Raw genomic sequence first — 19,359 nt, 5'->3', positions numbered from 1 at the left:
AGATCCAATCATCTTTGTTTAGTTGAAACTTTCTTACAGTTTATGTAGGTGAAAATTTCTTAAACGGTTGAGCAAATATTTGACGTGAGCAGCTCAACTGAATCACGTTGTATTTCATTAATAACCAACACAGAAGTTCTACAATACAGCGTATTACTGGCTGGCCGAGATAGCAGTTAATTTGAATTTCAGTCCTGAGGGACGCACACCACCCGCCGTTTTCGTGGAAGACCAGCTGTTCCAGGTCTTCCATCGTGTTGTCCGCAGGCATTGCCTTCACTGTCTGTACCTGTTAGGTTGGTCACCGGGTTCCTCTTGTTGTACAGGCGTACAGTGCCATTGAGTCTTCGTACAAGGGACGCCAAGTTCCTTGGTCGCAGCATGATTTTTCTCGATGTCATAACTGAAACTTTATCTCTACCTTCAGAGTGTGGAGCTGCAGGCGTAAATGCAAATAATAACTCAAAAATAAAATATAATAATTCATATGTCTGTTCTTAATAAAAAAAGTTTTTGAACTATAGAAACATTTTCTCGAGTTGAAAGAATAATTATGATAGAAAGAGACACGAGAGTTCATTAAGCACTTGAATTAAAAATAAATTTTAATTATGAATGTGGTACGATACTTACTGGTAGTTGATGATTTCGCGGTAAGGACTTCTCTTTTTGAAAGCAATTGCCAGCTGTGTGCTAATGTACTCCTGGGTGGACGTCACGGTACATTTCAGGGAATCCTCGCGCAGCCTAAACTCCACCAGGTCAGACAGGAACGCGTGCTTGTCTGTGCTGCACAGCCGGTCGAATGCTTGTGTCGGGTGTACTGGCATGTTCTCCTTCACCACGATATTATTGTATATCTGTCTGGTGACAGGCTCTTCTGAATCCTGAAAGATGTTGCACAATATCTGTACTATGGGTAGTCAGAGGAAATTCATAAATAACTTCGAATAAGACAGTTGTTGTAGTCTGATGCAGCCCTCCATTCTAGTCAATCCCTCAACAGTTACTTAATTTCAGCTTACCTATTCCATCCTGTATCCATTCGAAGTTGTTTACCATAGTCGAGCCTCAAGAACTTGTGTGCCCTCTTCCCTCTTCCCCCCCCCCCCCCCCCCCTCTACCGCCAACTCCGCCACAGTATTTTCCTCCATTAACGAATTAAATATTTCTTCCTGTCTGAGGATGTCTCCTACCGACCAATTCCTTCTTTTAGTGAGGCTATGCCGTTAAGAACTTTTCTTGTCGACTCGATTCAGTACCGCTTCATTATTTATCCTTTCTAACCACCGGAACTTCAGCATTCTTCTGTAACAATAAAATTTAAAAGTTTCACTCTCGTCTTGTCTGAAGTGTTCATCGCCCACCTTTCACTTCTGTACGAGGCTACACTCCAGACAAAAGCTTTCAGTGAATAATTCCTAACATTTTAACTACATTCAGTCTTAATATACACCCTCAGATAAAAGAAACACGCAACACGAAGAAATTATCCGAATGGAACGGAAATCGGTAGATGTGAGGTACACATAAACAAAAACAAATTGTACAAGTCCACAACGCATTGGTCCACCTATCACTCTTATGTAAGCAGTTATTCGGCTTGGCATTGAATGTTAGAGTTCTTGGATGTCCTCCTGAGGATTATCGTTCCAAATGTTGCCCAACTGATGCGTTAGATCGTCAAAATCTCGAGATGGTTGGAGGGTCCTGGCCATAATAATCCAAACGTTCTCACTTGGGGAGAGTTACGGCGACCTTCCTGGCCAAGGAAGTGTTTGGCAAGCACCAGCACAAGCAGTAGAAACTCTCACCGTGTGCGGGCGGCCATTATCTTTTTGAAATGTAAGCCCAGGATGCCTTGCCATGAAGGGCAATGAAACGGGTGCATAATATCGTCGACATACCGCTGTACTCTAAGGGTACCGCGGACGGCAACCAAAAGGTCCTACTGTGAAATGAAATGGCATCCCAGGCCATCATTCCTTGTTGTCAGGCCGTATGGCGGATGACAGGTTGGTGTTCTGGGGTGTCTCCAGACACGTCATCGGAGCTGTGTTCGATGCGGGACGCATCACTCAAGGAAATTCTACTCCACTCAATGAGATTCCATGTACAGAACGAATTTTACTTGTCCTATCGTTTTTCCAATAAGAATATGGTAGCTGGAACTTCCTTCTTGCTTATTCTCATCACTTTTGTCTTTCCTATATTTATCTTCATTCCATACCCATCCCCCAGTCTCTTCAACATCTGCTGTAGTTTCTAATCTAGTTCCGCCAGCAATGCTTGTTCATTCGCGCTCTTAATTGTCTTTCTTCTTTCTTTGTTAGTTACAATGCCCTCGCGTTCCCTATGGCCTGGCCTGTCAGTTGTTCTCCAAATGTATGGAACATCTTCAGTGACACCGAACATTCTTGCTTTACACTTCTTCCAATGCTCACCTCTTCCGTCTCATCGGTCCCTACTCTGCCACATATTGCTTTCTGTATATCTCCTTTATTGACCTTCTGTCTTTCCAGTACATGCCAGCACCTTTTAAAATTCTCAGGTGTATATGCCTGTTCACTCTATCGAAAGCCTTCTTCCAGCCGATAAACAAATATACACTTCCTTGTTCAGTTCTATCATGCTTTCACCAATCACCCACAGACAGCCTACAGACTCTTGTATCTTTACGCTTTCTGAATTCGGACTGGTCTTCCCCAGTATTTTCTTCAATTTTCCTTCCAACACTGCCTAGTATGACTCTCGTTACAGACTTTATAACATGACTGATAAAGCCAATTGTCCTATAGTCTTCCCATTCTTTTTTGTTGCACGTTTTAGGCAAAGGTACTAGAATGGTATTAAGTTGATCTTAAGGACAAATTTCTGTGTCGTAAATTCTGTTTGCTATCTCAGTCAATCCGGCTATGGAATTTGGAGATAACGCCTTCAGTGCCATATGCTGTACTATACTAGAGATCCTAAAATCCTTTTCCTAATTCCAATTTCAATATCTTAGGACCTCAGTCTTCTTCATTCTGATGCCCATCACCTAACAGAAGAAGTTATGTTGTTATTCACCTGTCCGCCGTATAACTCTGCCATATAACTCATCCACATTTTCTTCTCCTCTTGTGTAGTTACTGCTTCCACAAATGTTTAATTAACATTCCTTGTTCGCTTATTTTTCTTAATTCTCCTTGTATTACGGATTTCATTGTTCTGTACATTTCTTCCATTTACCTTTCTTTTCCAGTTCTACTTACTCACATTGTTTCCTCATCCAGTCTTCTCTAGTTTGATTAGTTACCTTTCTTAGTTCATTGTTCCGTTTTCTGTATTGTCTTCAGCCTTCTTTAAGTTTTCATTTCCTGCACTCACTCATTTTATCCAACATGCTTCCTGTTATCCACTCTTTCTTATTTCATGTTGTTTCCACCTCTCCAATTTCTGTCTCTAATCCTTGCAACATTGTATTGTTAACGGTATTGCACTCTTAAGCGCTTTCTCCACTTCTCCTTAGATGTTCCAAGTGATTTCCGATATAGTGACCGTCCTCTTTCCTAAAGTTCTCATAATTCAATTTCCCAATACCCCACTTCTTTATCTGCTATGTTTACTTAAAATGCTTTAATTTTGTCCTAATATCTGCTACGATTAAATTATGGTCTGTATGGATGTCTGTTCCTGGAAAGGTTTTCTGCGATCTTAATTCTGTTTTTGTATCTCTGGTACATTATAACAAAGTCTTTTCAATATCTAGCAATTTTACCTGGAGCTTTCTATGTATATAACCTTCGTTGATGGTGCTTGAACCAAGTATTAGCAATCGAGAGATCAAACGTTCATAAAACGCTCTTCGTTTTTCCTCCCTCCGCAGGTCTTTCTCTGTCATAGTATCCAACCACGTTATTTCTTCTTCCATTCATCACTATACTATTCCAGTCTCTCTCACTACAATTCTTACTTGTCCTTTCCCGTTTTCCTCGTACATTTCTCATATATTTTGTATGCTTCCTAGTTTTTTGCATCTGATGTTAGTATGTAAGCTTTAATAATCAATGTACCTTGTACATACTGTATATTATCCCTCTTTCTCTATCCTATTTTCTCCTAAACTTCGAGCCTATTAAACTTACATTGTCTCACACTTTTTCTAGGCCGGCAAATACAACTCATGGGTCTAGAATTTTCTTATGATTTTATTTTTTTATTTTTAAGTAACAGGGAATGCAGAGTTCCGCATTCTGGCTCTAGGCAGTCCAATCGGGCTCTACCGACCGCCGTGTCATCCTCTGTGCCAGCCGGTATGGCCGTGTGGTTCTAGGCGCTTCAGTCTGGAACCGCGTGACCGCTATGGTGGTAGGTTCGAATCCTGCCTCGGGAATGGTTGTGTGTGATGTCCTTAGGTTAGTTAGGTTTAAGTAGTTCTAAGTTCTCATCCTCTGTCACTGGCGTCATCGGATGCGGTATGGAGGGGCAAGAGGTCAGCACACCAATCTACCGGCCGTTGTCGGATATCTTAATCTTCGAACCTTTAGGAACCAGTCGTGTAGCTCCTCAGTCGGCCTCATGAGGCTGAGTACACCCCATGCCTGTCGTCCCACCGAAGAAAAATCCCTCAGCTACGAAGACGGATCCCATTGCTTCTCTTGGTCTCTTACCTTTCCTAAAGCCAAACTGATAGTCAAGAGCTCTTGAAATTTCCTTTTCCTATCTTCTGTGTATTATTCTTGCACGACATAGCACGAGAATTAAACTTAGAAAGGCACGTTAATCTGACAATACTCCTCCTGTACTATCATTCTGCCAGCATTTATTCACGCTGTAATATGTACGAGCCCACGATTCGTCTAAATAAACCACCAGTGACTTCAATCGTTAATCAAATGATTCACATGGCTCTGAGCACTATGGAACTTAACATCTGAGGTCATCAGTCCCCTAGAGCTTAGAACTACTTAAACCTAACTAACCTAAGGACATCACACACATCCATGCCCGAGGCAGTTTCGAACCTGCGACCGTAGCGGTCACGCGGCTCCAGACTGTAGCGCCTAGAACCAGCAATCGTTAATGTTAATTTTCTTGATAGGGGTGGGATGTGGTTCGGGAAAGGGCTGCGGAGAACAAATTGAATACTGATGTAGTTTATGTTGCCAGCCCTCTCACAATAAAGACATTCATACACGAGAGATCGTTGTCGGAAAGGGGAAGAGACCGTTTAAGATACCGACCAGTGACAGAGCACCGACTCTCTTGAGTACTGAGATAGCTAGTGTGATATCAGATCGGTATGCTTGATGTGTTAGATTCTATACAAGTCGCGTGTTAATTTTATCAACTTCCGGCCACCGCCCGAGTCGACTCAGGATGATATGCTCAGTGATAAAACAAAGCAGTAGGCTTTTACCAGAAATATTGGCCCTTAGACAATGTGTCTAATAGTGTATTTTAAATATGACTGTGTGCCATCTTAGGCACTGTGTAACATTAAAACACTTGATAATGGCACTTTAAAGCCGAAATCATGATCGTTAAAAGTAACAATGCAAATAAAAAACAGTCTAATGGCGGTACTGACTTTAAAGAAATAAATTATGACCATGGCCCCACATTATGAAAAAAAATTACAATTGTTTGAGTTGCACTTTCATTTGACATATCATTAATGTAATAAATATTATGAAGCGTTAAAACCCCGATATTCATTTATAAACACCCTGTATTTGCTCCGAAACATCGACCTCTTCGGAACTGAACCCTGTGGTATGCAATACAGTGACAACCGAGAGGTGAAATCAGATTTTCTCACAAATGCGACCCCCTACTCCACAAATTGCCCGCAATCATGCTTTGGTGCCCTCGAACTGAATTACTGTTCCCGAGTATCAAAGCAAAACCGACCTAAACGTGCACAGCAGGACGGGGGTATCACAGACTGCCACCAGAAAAGCTGTACACGCAATAATAAGAGAAATTGTAACAAAATGGACAGAGATGAGAAGGATTACGTCACCGCGTCCCTTCTCTACGACGAAAATGTCGCGAGAGATCGTCTATGAGCAGCAGAGCGCAGGACCAATTGAGGTCAGCCAGTCTCCAGTCTCGGGCAAAACCATTGCGTGGGCTAAAGACACCGAGGATCAATTCAACATTCGTATGCAAAACTTCACATTCGCTACCTTAAATATGAAGCAGACAGCATGTGATACCAAGATATTTGTTTGTATGCAGCAAACTGGCAGTCTCGACGGGATGAACGGTGGACTTGACGAATGCGCTACGACCGTGTTCAAGCAAAGGATAATATGAACCCCGCAGGTCTTACTGCCTTCTTGGATTGCCTCTCGGTTACACGACTTGCAGTTGATAAGCGTTTATGCTCCCTCAGGAACGAAGCTTGGAGCGCAGCTATTCACATTTTTGCGTGCACCGGTATTTCTGAGCGGAGACTTCAATATTGTGCGATATCTTTCACCCATCAGAAGCGGAAATAGCATTCCAAGATGTTTGGAGACGACTGAAGCCGAATACCGTTACCTATAAGTATGTCACAGCGATTTCAGCTATCTCTCTTGATTGATTTTATGCACAAAGAGAAACCTTTCCAAATATCGTTGACCGAGAGTTGTGGCCAGTAAACTGTTCGTACCGTTTTCCACGTAATGATAAAACACCGACCTCAGGAGGTGCATAACAGCTCTGGCACCTCCACTGCTGCCTATTAATACACACAGACTTGGAAGCCCAAGACGAGCAAGCTGGACAATAGGGTTTGGCTGCACTGTAAATCCGCTCCATTTGCATTTGGATAAAATCATACACACGACCTTCTGGCGCTACATAAAACAAGGGTAACTAAGAGGGATACTTTAAAATAAATTAACATTATAAGGGTGTATGCCATTGTGAACATTTGACCTCACCCTGAGTGAGTCCGAGAAAATCGTAGAAGTCACGTAAAAAATTCAGCAACTTTATCAAGTAACATGTGAGATCCCATGTAGGTGAGATATGAAACGATTCTTTGAGTCAACCAGTAGCACGTCAAGTAAACGGGGCCTAACCGAAGAAACAGGAATGTATCAACAAATAAACATTCATTGCCAGACTAATGCAACTTACGAACCAACTGCGAACGGCCTGGCATGTGGTATAGGCTTAAGGAAGTGGAATGTTCCCCATAAATGCCGTGGAATGACAAACTGTGAACCTGAAAAGTAGCTTACCATGTAAGTGCCCAGCCCACCGCGTGTCGTCGACACCCCAGCAACACCGGTCAACAGACTGCCACTTAGACCAAAATGAGACACCTCAGTATCTACATCTACATCTACGTCCATACTCCGCAAGCCACCTGACGGTGTGTGGCGGAGGGTACCTTCAGTACCTCTATCGGTTCTCCCTTCTATTCCAGTCTCGTATTGTTCGTGGAAAGAAGGACTGTCGGTATGCCTCTGTGTGGGCTCTAATCTCTCTGGTTTTATCCTCATGGTCTCTTCGCGAGATATACGTAGGAGGGAGCAATATACTGCTTGACTCTTCGGTGAAGGTATGTTCTCGAAACTTCAATAAAAGCCCGTACCGAGCTACTGAGCGTCTCTCCTGCAGAGTCTTCCACTGGAGTTTATCTATCATCTCCGTAACGCTTTCGCGATTACTAAATGATCCTGTAACGAAGCGCGCTGCTCTCCGTTGGATCTTCTCTATCTCTTCTATCAACCCTATCTGGTACGGATCCCACACTGCTGAGCAGTATTCAAGCAGTGGGCGAACAAGCGTACTGTAACCTACTTCCTTTGTTTTCGGATTGCATTTCCTTAGGATTCTTCCAATGAATCTCAGTCTGGCATCTGCTTTACCGACGATCAACATTATATGATCATTCCATTTTAAATCACTCCTAATGCGTACTCCCAGATAATTTATGGTATTAACTGCTTCCAGTTGCTGACCTGCTATTTTGTAGCTAAATGATAAAGGATCTATCTTTCTGTATATTCGCAGCACATTACACTTGTCTACATTGAGATTCAATTGCCATTCCCTGCACCATGCGTCAATTCGCTGCAGATCCTCCTGCATTTCAATACAATTTTCCATTGTTACAACCTCTCGGTACACCACAGCATCATCTGCAAAAAGCCTCAGTGAACTTCCGATGTCATCCACCAGGTCATTTATGTATATTGTGAATAGCAACGGTCCTATGACACTCCCCTGCGGCACACCTGAAATCACTCTTACTTCGGAAGACTTCTCTCCATTGAGAATAACATGCTGCGTCCTGTTATCTAGGAACTCCTCAATCCAATCACACAATTGGTCTGATAGTCCATATGCTCTTACTTTGTTCATTAAACGACTGTGGGGAACTGTATCGAACGCCTTGCGGAAGTCAAGAAACACGGCATCTATCTGTGAACCCGTGTCTATGGCCCTCTGAGTCTCGTGGACGAATAGCGCGAGCTGGGTTTCACATGACCGTCTTTTTCGAAACCCATGCTGATTCCTACAGAGTAGATTTCTAGTCTCCAGAAAAGTCATTATACTCGAACACAATACGTGTTCCAAAATTCTGCAACTGATCGACGTTAGAGATATAGATCTATAGTTCTGCACATCTGTTCGACGTCCCTTCTTGAAAACGGGGATGACCTGTGCCCTTTTCCAATCCTTTGGAACGCTACGCTCTTCTAGAGACCTACGGTACACCGCTGCAAGAAGGGGGGCAAGTTCCTTCGCGTACTCTGTGTAAAATTGAACTGGTATCCCATCAGGTCCAGAGGCCTTTCCTCTTTTGAGCGATTTTAATTGTTTCTCTATCCCTCTGTCGTCTATTTCGATATCTACCATTTTGTCATCTGTGCGACAATCTAGAGAAGGAACTACAGTGCAATCTTCCTCTGTGAAACAACTTTGGAAAAAGACATTTAGTATTTCGGCCTTTAGTCTGTCATCCTCTGTTTCAGTACCATTTTGGTCACAGAGTGTCTGGACATTTTGTTTTGATCCACCTACCGCTTTGACATAAGACCAAAATTTCTTAGGATTTTCTGCCAAGTCAGTACATAGAACTTTACTTTCGAATTCATTGAACGCCTCTCGCATAGCCCTCCTCACACTACATTTCGCTTCGTGTAATTTTTGTTTGCCTGCAAGGCTTTGGCTATGTTTATGTTTGCTGTGAAGTTCCCTTTGCTTCCGCAGCAGTTTTCTAACTCGGTTGTTGTACCACGGTGGCTCTTTCCCATCTCTTACGATCTTGCTTGGCACATACTCATCTAACGCATAATGTACGACGGTTTTGAACTTCGTCCACTGATCCTCAACACTATCTGTACTTGAGACAAAACTTTTGTGTTGAGCCAACAGGTACTCTGAAATCTGCTTTTTGTCACTTTTTCTAACCAGAAAAATCTTCCTACCCTTTTTAATATTCCTATTTACGGCTGAAATCATCGATGCCGTAACCGCTTTATGATCGCTGATTCCCTGTTCTGCGTTAACTTTTTCAAATAGTTCGGGTCTGTTTGTCACCAGAAGGTCTAATATGTTATCCCCACGAGTCGGTTCTCTGTTTAACTGCTCAAGGTAGTTTTCAGATAAAGCACTTAAAAAAATTTCACAGGATTCTTTGTCCCTGCCACCCGTTATGAACGTTTCAGTCTCCCAGTCTATATCTGGCAAATTAAAATCTCCACCCAGAACTATAACATGGTGGGGAAATCTACTCGAAATATTTTCCAAATTATCCTTCAGGTGCTCAGCCACAACAGCTGTTGAGCCAGGGGGCCTATAGAGACATCCAATTACCATGTCTGAGCCTTCTTTAACCGTGACCTTCACCCAAATCATTTCACATTTCGGATCTCCGTCAATTTCCTTCGATACTATTGCACTTCTTATCGCTATAAACACGCCTCCCCCTTCACTGTTCAGCCTGTCTCTACGGTATACATTCCAATCTGAGTTTAGGATTTCATTACTGTTTACGTCTGGTTTCAGCCAACTTTCTGTCCCTAGTACTATATGGGCATTGTGACCGTTTATTAATGAGAGCAGTTCTGGGACCTTTCTATAGACGCTCCTGCAGTTTACTATTAGCACATTAATATTGTTATTCCCTGTTGCATTTTGCCTACTCCTACCTTGCCGCGTCTCAGGAGGCGTCTTGTCGGGCCTAGGGAGGGGATTCTCTAACCTAAAAAACCCCCATGTGCACTCCACACGTACTCCGCTACCCTTGTAGCCGCTTCCGGCGTGTAGTGCACGCCTGACCTATTCAGGGGGACCCTACATTTCTCCACCCGATAGCGGAGGTCGAGAAATTTGCACCCCAGATCTCGGCAGAATCGTCTGAGTCTCTGGTTTAAGCCTTCCACTCGGCTCCAAACCAGAGGACCGCGATCGGTTCTGGGAACGATACTACAAATTGTTAGCTCTGATTCCACCCCGCGAGCGAGGCTTTCCGCCTTCACCAATTCCGCCAACCGCCTGTACGAACTGAGGATGACCTCTGAACCCAGACGGCAGGAGTCATTGGTGCCGACATGAGCAACAATTTGCAGTCGGGTGCACCCAGTGCTCTCTATCGCCGCCGGTAGGGCCTCCTCCACATCTCGGATGAGGCCCCCCGGCAAGCAGACAGAGTGAACACTGGCCTTCTTCCCCGACCTTCCCGCTATTTCCCTAAGGGGCTCCATCACCCGCCTAACGTTGGAGCTCCCAATAACTAATAAACCCCTCCCCCCCTGTGCCTGCTCGGACCTTGCTGAAGGAGCAGCCACAAGTCCACTCACAGGCAAAGCGGGCGATGCCACACGGCCAGCCTCCACATTGACCCTCCGCCTCGTGCGCCGCGAACGCCGCTGAACCCGCCACTCCCCTTGGGGAGAGGGTGGCCCAACCGCGCCCGGTACCGGCGAAGATGTCTCGACAGCAGGGACAGTGTGTGAAGCATGTAACACCTGGGGTGTACCCTGCGACGCACCAGACTCCCCACTGCCGTTACACTCCGAGGCAGCAGCCTGAAGACGGCTGACCGCGGCCATCAACACGCTCAGCTGTTCGCGAACAGTGGCCAGCTCCTCCTGCGTCCGTACACAGCAGTCACACATCCTATCCATCCTAAGAATCAATTTACTGAAGAGAGTTGTTCAACCTTTAACTAGACTGCTAATTCACTAAAGGCGGCTGTTTATTCACTAAACTGGGGTTGCTAGCCACTTCTTGTAGAAAACAATGAAAATTGCACTACCTGTCTCTGGACTGTATTGAAAACAAACACTAGCACTACTGGCACTATGGTTGACTAGAGGGACTCTCTCTGACTGTATTCAAAACAAACACGAAATCTATGGAACACTATTAATAGCACCAGACAATTAAAGCTTCCTAAAAGCAAATACACACGGAAGAAGAAGTGACAAGTAAGAAAAATACAGTTAATACTTAAATTAAGGTAGCTCGCTGCACAGCAGACGTGAAGAAGACGGCAGTTACGACGACACATGTATACCTCATAGACTGGTCGCCACCAGAACTAATACTGAGGGCGGGAGGGACAACTGAAGAAATCAAAGCTAACGACAAGGCCGCTCCCAACGCCACGCGCTACTAATAGCGCTAAAACCGTATTATTGTATGAAAGGCATTGGCTAAGATGGGCCTGGTATGCAGCAAACAACAAAAGCAAACCATGCAATCTATAATGCAACTGTCGAGAAATGTATAATGAAACGGTCAAGAAATAAAAATAATAAAAGGATACTATAAAATAGAAAAGAGACCAAACCAACATACCACAAATTAAACGTAATAGTGTAAGATATATCAAGTATATACAGCGTAAGTGATATCAACAAATTAAGAAGCACAGGAAAATAAAAAATAAAAAATATATACTGAGTAAATATACAGGGTGAGTCAGGAGACAAGGTACATTCTTTGAGTGGTGACAGTATTAGCGATTGTGAACAAAAAAGTCATATGGACATTTATTTTATTCTTAACGGTTTCAGAGGAAACTAATAAAAATAATGGAGAACAGGAGACATGCAGGTGAAAGTAAATGAAAGACTGTGATCTAATGTTTTATTTAATCATATACATTTGCTCACAAAATATATTCAGAGTAACGACCATCAACTGTAATAATCTTTGCAGCTCTTGTAGGCAGTTGCTGTGTTGTTGATCTGATATCATTCATATGGGCGTTTACTTCGGACTCTGTCGCATGTTCTTCTTCACCAGCGCTCACATGTGAATAAAACCAAAGCGAAATTAGGCTACCCAGTGTTGTCTTTACTGTACCTTTCAATGGGCACTTCACTTGCGCGTGGAGCGATATTTGCTTGTAAAGTACGAGCGAGAAGTTCCTCTATTGTATACACTCTGCAAGTGTAAATTTTGATCTTAAGCCAACCCCACAACAGTAATCGATTGGGCGTAGCCTCGGAGGCCAAGAAATGATTCCACAGCGACCGTTCCACTCCCAGGACACGTTTCTATGAGGTACTATGTTACTGGCCAAACGTATTTTCAAACAGCTGTATGTCGGATGCGGCTAAGAAAAGGGAATGTATTTCTTTGCGGTTTTTTGTTCAGAATCTTTAATAGTATCACCGCTCAATGCATATTCCTTCCCTCCCGACTCACTCAGTAAAGCTGCAGAGCTACACGTTAGGTCCATGGCTCAGGAACATTGTATTATGTACAAACCCGTTAAAAGAATAGCTGAACCTAGATCTGTAAACATCATACAACATCTCCCAGTTGTCTGCCTCTATGACTAGGTTGTCAGAGTGGCAGAATGACATGCGAGAGGCGAGGGGTTCGATTTCTGGCCGAGTCAGAGATTTTGTCCGCTCGGGAAGTAGATGTTGTGATGTCCTAGTCCTTATTTCTTCCTCAAAGACGCTCAGGTCGCCGAAGTGACGTCAACTAAAGAGACTTGAGAACTTTCGGCATGGTGGAGGTGAAAATTAGGTCCGCAGCTTGCCTTGCAATTGAAATAAACGGATGTAGTTCCGTCATAGGTTGCACTGAAAAGTATCTTTTTTTTTTTTTTAATTTCTTGATGATGACTTGCTTCAGGCACCTACGTCCACTTTCAAATCATCCGTAAGTGTGACAAATACAAGCGACAGCCTATGTACAAAAACTGCCCCTACAGTGATGAAAGTAGCACTATCACCGATTCAAGAACAGTAAATATACCACACAAGACGGACGTTAGGGAGCTGGTGCGCAGAGACGTTACCTAATAACCAGTCACATATCTACGCACCAATTGTATATTATCCGTCCTATGTGGTGTATCTTGCTGAGTCTTCCATAGTCCCGCTTTGTTCACTGTAGAGGCAGTTTTTGTACATGGGCTATCATCTGTATGTGTCACACTTAAGGATGGTTTGAAAAGGGACAAAGGTGTCCGAAACTCGACACCAACAAGAAATAAAAATTAAAAAAAAAAAAAACTTCTCAGTGCAACTTATGTCGGAGCTACAGTCATTTATTTCAATAAAAAAAAAAAGCCGCGCGGGATGGGTCTGAGGTGCTGCAGTCATGGACTGTGCGGCTGGTCCCGGCGAAGGTTCGAGTCCTTCCTCAGGCATTGGTGTGTGTGTTTGTCCTTAGGATAATTTAGGTTAAGTAGTGTGTAAGCTTAGGGACTGATGACCTTACCAGTTAAGTCCCATAAGATTTCACACACATTTAAACATTTTTTTTGTTTCAATAAAATGACTTGCATCAGGTGATCGGTCTACCGGACAGGAGGCCCTAGCCATAACACGAAAAAAAAGGAAAAACTTCAAGTTGCAACCTTCAGAGTCAGGGAACGAGATCTACATACATAATACGACAGCCTTCTGTGGTTGAGACTGCTGTAGACATTGTAAATATACTGACCCTAAAAGAAATCGCAGAACCAACTGGGGATCGTGTGACATAAAAGAAAGTTAGTAGGCGTGTTTCTACATTTGAAACATGATGTCTATTCAAATTTGGCGCCAGACGCATAAGAGTGTCGATAGTAGCGCCACTGTTAGCATGCAAATCAGGTTTGCCTTAAATAAAGTAACGGTGGTGATCGTTACTTTCCCTTGAGATTGCGCGTGAACGCTCGATGTTAGTCACGAATGCTTTTAAGACAACAAAGACACTATTATCAACGTCTCAATGAGTTTGAACGAGGTTGTGTGATAGGAATACGAGAAACTTCTGCGATACTGCCGAAAGAATTGGCAGAAATATAGCCACTGTATACGGTTGCTAGCAGCGGTGATCACGAAAATTTACGGGTACAAGAGAAACGTGCTTCGGACAACCACGTGACGCTATCGAGAGGGAAGACCATCGTGTTCGACATGTCGCTCTGGTGCATCGTAATGAATCTGCAGCAGCTATTCGAGTAGTATTTGGAACACAGTGACGATGAGCTAGTTGGCACCACAGTGCCACAACGAACTGTTGGAAATCGCTTACTTCAAGGAGAGATCTGCACTGGACGCCCTGTATCGTGCATTCCACTGACCCCAAACCACTGCTATTTGCGACTTCAGTGGCTCATTAGAGGATACGGTGGAGGTTTGTTGTGTTTTATGGTGAAAGCTAGTTCGGCCTCGGTGCCAGTGATGGCCATGTGTTGGTTAGGAAACCAGCTGAGGGGCTGCAACCAACCTGTCTGCATGCTAGACACACTGGACCTACACCAGGAGTTATGGTCTCGGGTGTGAATTCGTATGACAGCAGGAGCACTCTCGTGGTTATCTCACGCACCCTGACTACAAATTTGCACGTCACTCTGATGATTCGACCTGTTGTGCTTCCATTCATGAATAGAATTGCAGAGGGTGTTTTCCAACTGGGTAATGCTCGCCCACATACCGCTGTTGTAACGCAACGTGCTCTACAGAGTGTCAACATCTTGCCTTGGCCTGTTCGATCACCAGATCTGTGTCCAGTCGAGCACATATGGGATATCATCGGACGACAACTCCAGAGTCTTCCACAACCAGCATTAACCGTCTCCCCGTATTGAAGACCAAGTGCAACAAGCACACAAAGTGACATACGGCACCTGTACAACAAAGTGCATGCACGTTTGCCAGCTCGCATTCAACATTCTGGTGGGTCCACCTGTTAATGATGTACCAGCATTTCACATTTACGTCACCTTACCTTACGCTTGAATTAACCTGTGACAGTGCAATGTTAATCACTTAAATATATTAGCTAGGCAAATGTATACCCGATATTTCATTACTCTACATTAATTCCTTTTTGGTGTTCCGATTTTTTCCCGTCAGTTTAGTTGTCGAACATTAGTTTATGTTTAAGTTCAGTTTGCTTATTGAGGCTACTGTTTGGATGTTGCAATTGGCACTTCATCATTTTTGACTCTTCCAAAATGCGAAGACCTGGTCCTTTCTATTGTGTATGCAAGATTTCTAAGTCATTTTTTAATGTTACCCAAGCCGTTAACGATGTTTGCAATTGCTAAAAAAATGGTTCAAATGGCTATGAGCACTATGGGACTTAACATCTATGGTCATCAGTCCCATAGAACTTAGAACTACTTAAACCTAACTAACCTAAGGGCATCACACAACACCCAGTCATCACGAGGCAGAGAAATGCAATTGCTATTCTGATATAAAAAGGTTGGCACAGGAGAGGAATTCGTGAGTGACATAGCGTTACGAATGGCACCATGCACTATGAACCTAGTTTGAAAATTTCTTTCTGTCCGTCAAAACACAATGTGGGCATTTCACTCCATAAATACAAGCATTATTATACGTGCAAACTACACGCTCTTGATGATGGTCCCAACGTTGCCCATTGTTTTTAGGTACAAAAAGAGCGCCAGTAACACACACAAATCGCAAACTACTCCCTACAATGTTATATACTGTTACATATTATCCAGCAGTGTAAGAGCAAATGCGTCTGATGGCGTAATTTTTTCCGCTGTTCCATGTTCCATGCGATCACACGTTAGAAAGTTGGTGAAATAACAATAAATATGATAAACAATTAAGTCAAAATCCATCTAACACGCCTGCTACACAAGATCTTGACTTAAGTGTTTATCATATCTACTATTATTTTACCGACTTTCTAACATGTGCACGCATGGTGTATGTTACAGCAAATAAATTTACGCCACCACATGTATTTTCTTTTACACTGCTTGGATCTATATTCCAGCTTGTCACAGCTTTATCTATTAAGTGCGTTACAACATTTGACAATGTTTGACACTCACCATGAAGTTTTGGAAGAATTTTTCACCACACACTAATTTTTGTGGGGTCCATTGAAAGACACTATCTACTGGGACCATTCCAACACCCTGGACGAGCTTGATTCGGCGATATGTGAGGCATTTGAAACCATTTCCGTTGAGACACTACACGATGCGATGGCAAATTTCATTGTCTGTTTGCGCCACCTCCATACTGCGAGTACTGCACATTCCGAAAAGATTGTGATCTGATAGCAAAGACTGCTTTCAGAGAACGAGTTTAAGTGTCACATTTTCACTGTACGAGCTGCACAGCGTACAGCTCCATCAGTTTACAGCTTTTCGAAATATTTCAGATGTTATGTGTTACTTCTTTGTAAAAGTCAAACAGCTGTCATATTCAATGTACTTTTTGTTGCACTCGCTTATCGATATTACTTTTCGAGATGTTTCTTCTTTTCTAATCAGGAACTCTTTCGCTGGACACCCAGTACATTTACAATGCCTTTAAAAAACTGTTATGTAGGGCGATTTTTTCCACCGTGTACGAACTCTAGGAATTAATCTACGAGACGACACGGAACAAAAATGTCTAATGACCTTATGCCCAGAAATGTGTGGTTTCCTTGCTAGACATCGTTTATTCAATCACACTTTCTTACAGAGACTGTCGTCTAATACGGGCTGTTCCATGCAATCAGAATTACAGCATGTATAGAAGGTTGTACTGTTCCTCATATGTCATGCCCTAGCGCCCTCTCCTGCCATAGCAATTGGTAATAATGTGTCCCGTTGTGCACAGTCGTTCCGTATTCGAATCGAGAGCTTGCCGATATGGTGTTCATTTACGGAAAGCATGGTTGTATCAGGAAACCTATCCCCGTCAACAACAACCATAGCATTCAGTGTTGGCAACAGGAAGCAGGAAATCATGAAGGACGTACGCGGAATGTTCGGACACCAGACTTGGAAGGCGACCACTGTGTCAGTACCAGGCGGTTGGGCCGCCAGTGCAGGGTAAGCCAAATGATCTTGTGGAAGATTCTCCACGACAATTGTTACTACCTTTATCACTTACAGCGTGTACATGGCTTACTGGCGACCGGCTTTCCACATCGGGAGGTGTTTGGTCACTGGTTTCTTCACCAGGCAACCACGATTCTGGGACTTGTGTCATCCATCCTATTCAGAGGTGAGGCCACCTTTATGCAAAGGGTAATCTTCAACTTTCATAACAGTCATCTGTGGAATAGTATCCACAACCTCCATGGTATGGTGACAGGAATCATCAGGATCGGTGCAACTGGAATGTGTGGGCCGGGATAACTGTCGACCATATTTTGGGACCAGTCTTCCTTCAACGTCGCCTAACAGGCCAGAGCTATCGGCGTTTCTTGCGGATGACTTTGCCTCCCCTGCTGGAAGAAGTTCCATTGATGATTCGAAGGGTTATGTGGCTGCTACATGGTGGTTCTCCAGCACACTTCGCTGTTAACGTCAGGACCTATCTCAATCGTGTCTTTCCTGGTCGATGAATCAGACAAGAGGGTTCAGTTTCATGGCCTGCTCTTTCATCAGATCTCACCAGTGCGACTTCTTATAAAGGGCCATGTCAAAAGCATCGTGTACGAAGAGCCCGGTCCAGATGTGGAGACACTGTCGCAGCGTATTCATCCTGCCTTTGCCACTTCGGATGCAACCCGGCCGATGTGAACGTGTGACACAGAACATGCTACGACGCATGCACGCATGCGTTGAGGCAATTGGAAACCATTTTCAACAGATACTGTAACTGTTGCTGAATGATACAGCACGTATTAGACCGCATTCTCTGTAACACTGTATGACTGAATAAATGGTCTCTGGCATGGTAACTATGCGTTTCCAGACCTAAGTTCATTAAACCTTTTTTGTTCCGTGTCTTCTCATCAATCAACCCTAAAGTTTGTACGCGGTGGACATAGTCACCCTGTACATTTTCAGTCTCTTTAACTGAGGAGCAGTTACACTTTTACCCATGGAAATGAGCGTTTGGCGTCATTGGCCGGGAGGCCGCCTGCGGAGCAGGTCCGGCCGCCTAGGTGCAGGTCTTTACATTCGACGCCACATTTGGCCACCTGCGCGCCTTATGGAGATGAAGTGATGATGAAGACAGCACAACACCCAGTCCCTGTGGGTAGAAAATCTCCGACCCAGCCGGTAATCGAACCCGGGCCCGTAGGACAGCAATCCGTCACGCTGACCACTCAGCTGACGGGGCGGAAACTTTAGCCCATGACGTGGTTCGATAAAGCTGAGATAACAATAAAGATATAAAGATGAACGTCGTGCAGGCAGCGAATAACACTCGTTCGCAGGTACGTCTCTATTCTGACCGCCAAAAGCCATCGTAGTCGTGCTTCGACTTATTCGCAGGACTACTTTTGCCGAAACGGTTTCAGTGTTGTAGCCTACGTTTGTGTGGCTCAGAGATTGTACCATTACTGTTCTCTATCTTGTTTATGATACTCTTTCTTACCTAACCACATCTGAGTTAATTTTCTGTTGTGTTCCTTGTCTTCCATTTGAGTGTATTCATACTCAACATATAGGTGGGTTTGAACTTTTCATAAATTAAATTAAATCATCTTCCAAATCCAGCTTTTGATCACCATTAAGAAAATGTTCGATGACAGCCATTTTTAGCTCATGTCTCGTGTGATAAAAGCCAGAAACGAATCAAAAATGGCTCTCAGCACTATGGGACTTAACTACTGAGGTCATCAGTCCCCTAGAACTTAGAACTACTTAAACCTAACTAACCTAAGGACATCACACACATCCATGCCCGAGGCAGGATTCGAACCTGCGACCGTAGCGGTCACGCGGTTCCAAACGGAAGCACTTAGAACCGCACGGCCACACCGACCGGCCAGAAACGAATCGTTAGATGATCTAATAACCGAGATTGCACACATAAACGCTACACGATAAATGTTACTTTACGTACATTAGCATGTAGGTTTCTCACGGGCACTGACATGCAGGAATTTATTGACTTTATGTTGCTGCATTAATTGAAATCGAAATTCTTTCAGGAGCCAGATCGGACCATCAGCCACAAATATCTGCGA

General features: G+C 43.7%; 1 protein-coding gene across 1 annotated transcript in view; it reads right to left on the bottom strand.

Annotated features, from left to right (window-relative positions):
* LOC124775924 (glutamate receptor ionotropic, kainate glr-3-like) overlaps positions 1 to 19,359 on the bottom strand; it is a 117,845-nt gene that overhangs the window by 15,474 nt on the left and 83,012 nt on the right. Inside the window, exon 8 of the mRNA XM_047250769.1 lies at positions 634 to 887. Coding sequence (XP_047106725.1) covers positions 634 to 887 — 254 coding nt within the window. The remainder of the gene's footprint in view (positions 1 to 633; positions 888 to 19,359) is intronic.

The sequence above is a fragment of the Schistocerca piceifrons genome, chromosome 2 (genome assembly GCF_021461385.2).
Source record: "Schistocerca piceifrons isolate TAMUIC-IGC-003096 chromosome 2, iqSchPice1.1, whole genome shotgun sequence".
Classification (NCBI taxonomy): Eukaryota; Metazoa; Arthropoda; class Insecta; order Orthoptera; family Acrididae; genus Schistocerca; species Schistocerca piceifrons.
This window is presented reverse-complemented; position numbering and strand designations above follow the sequence as displayed.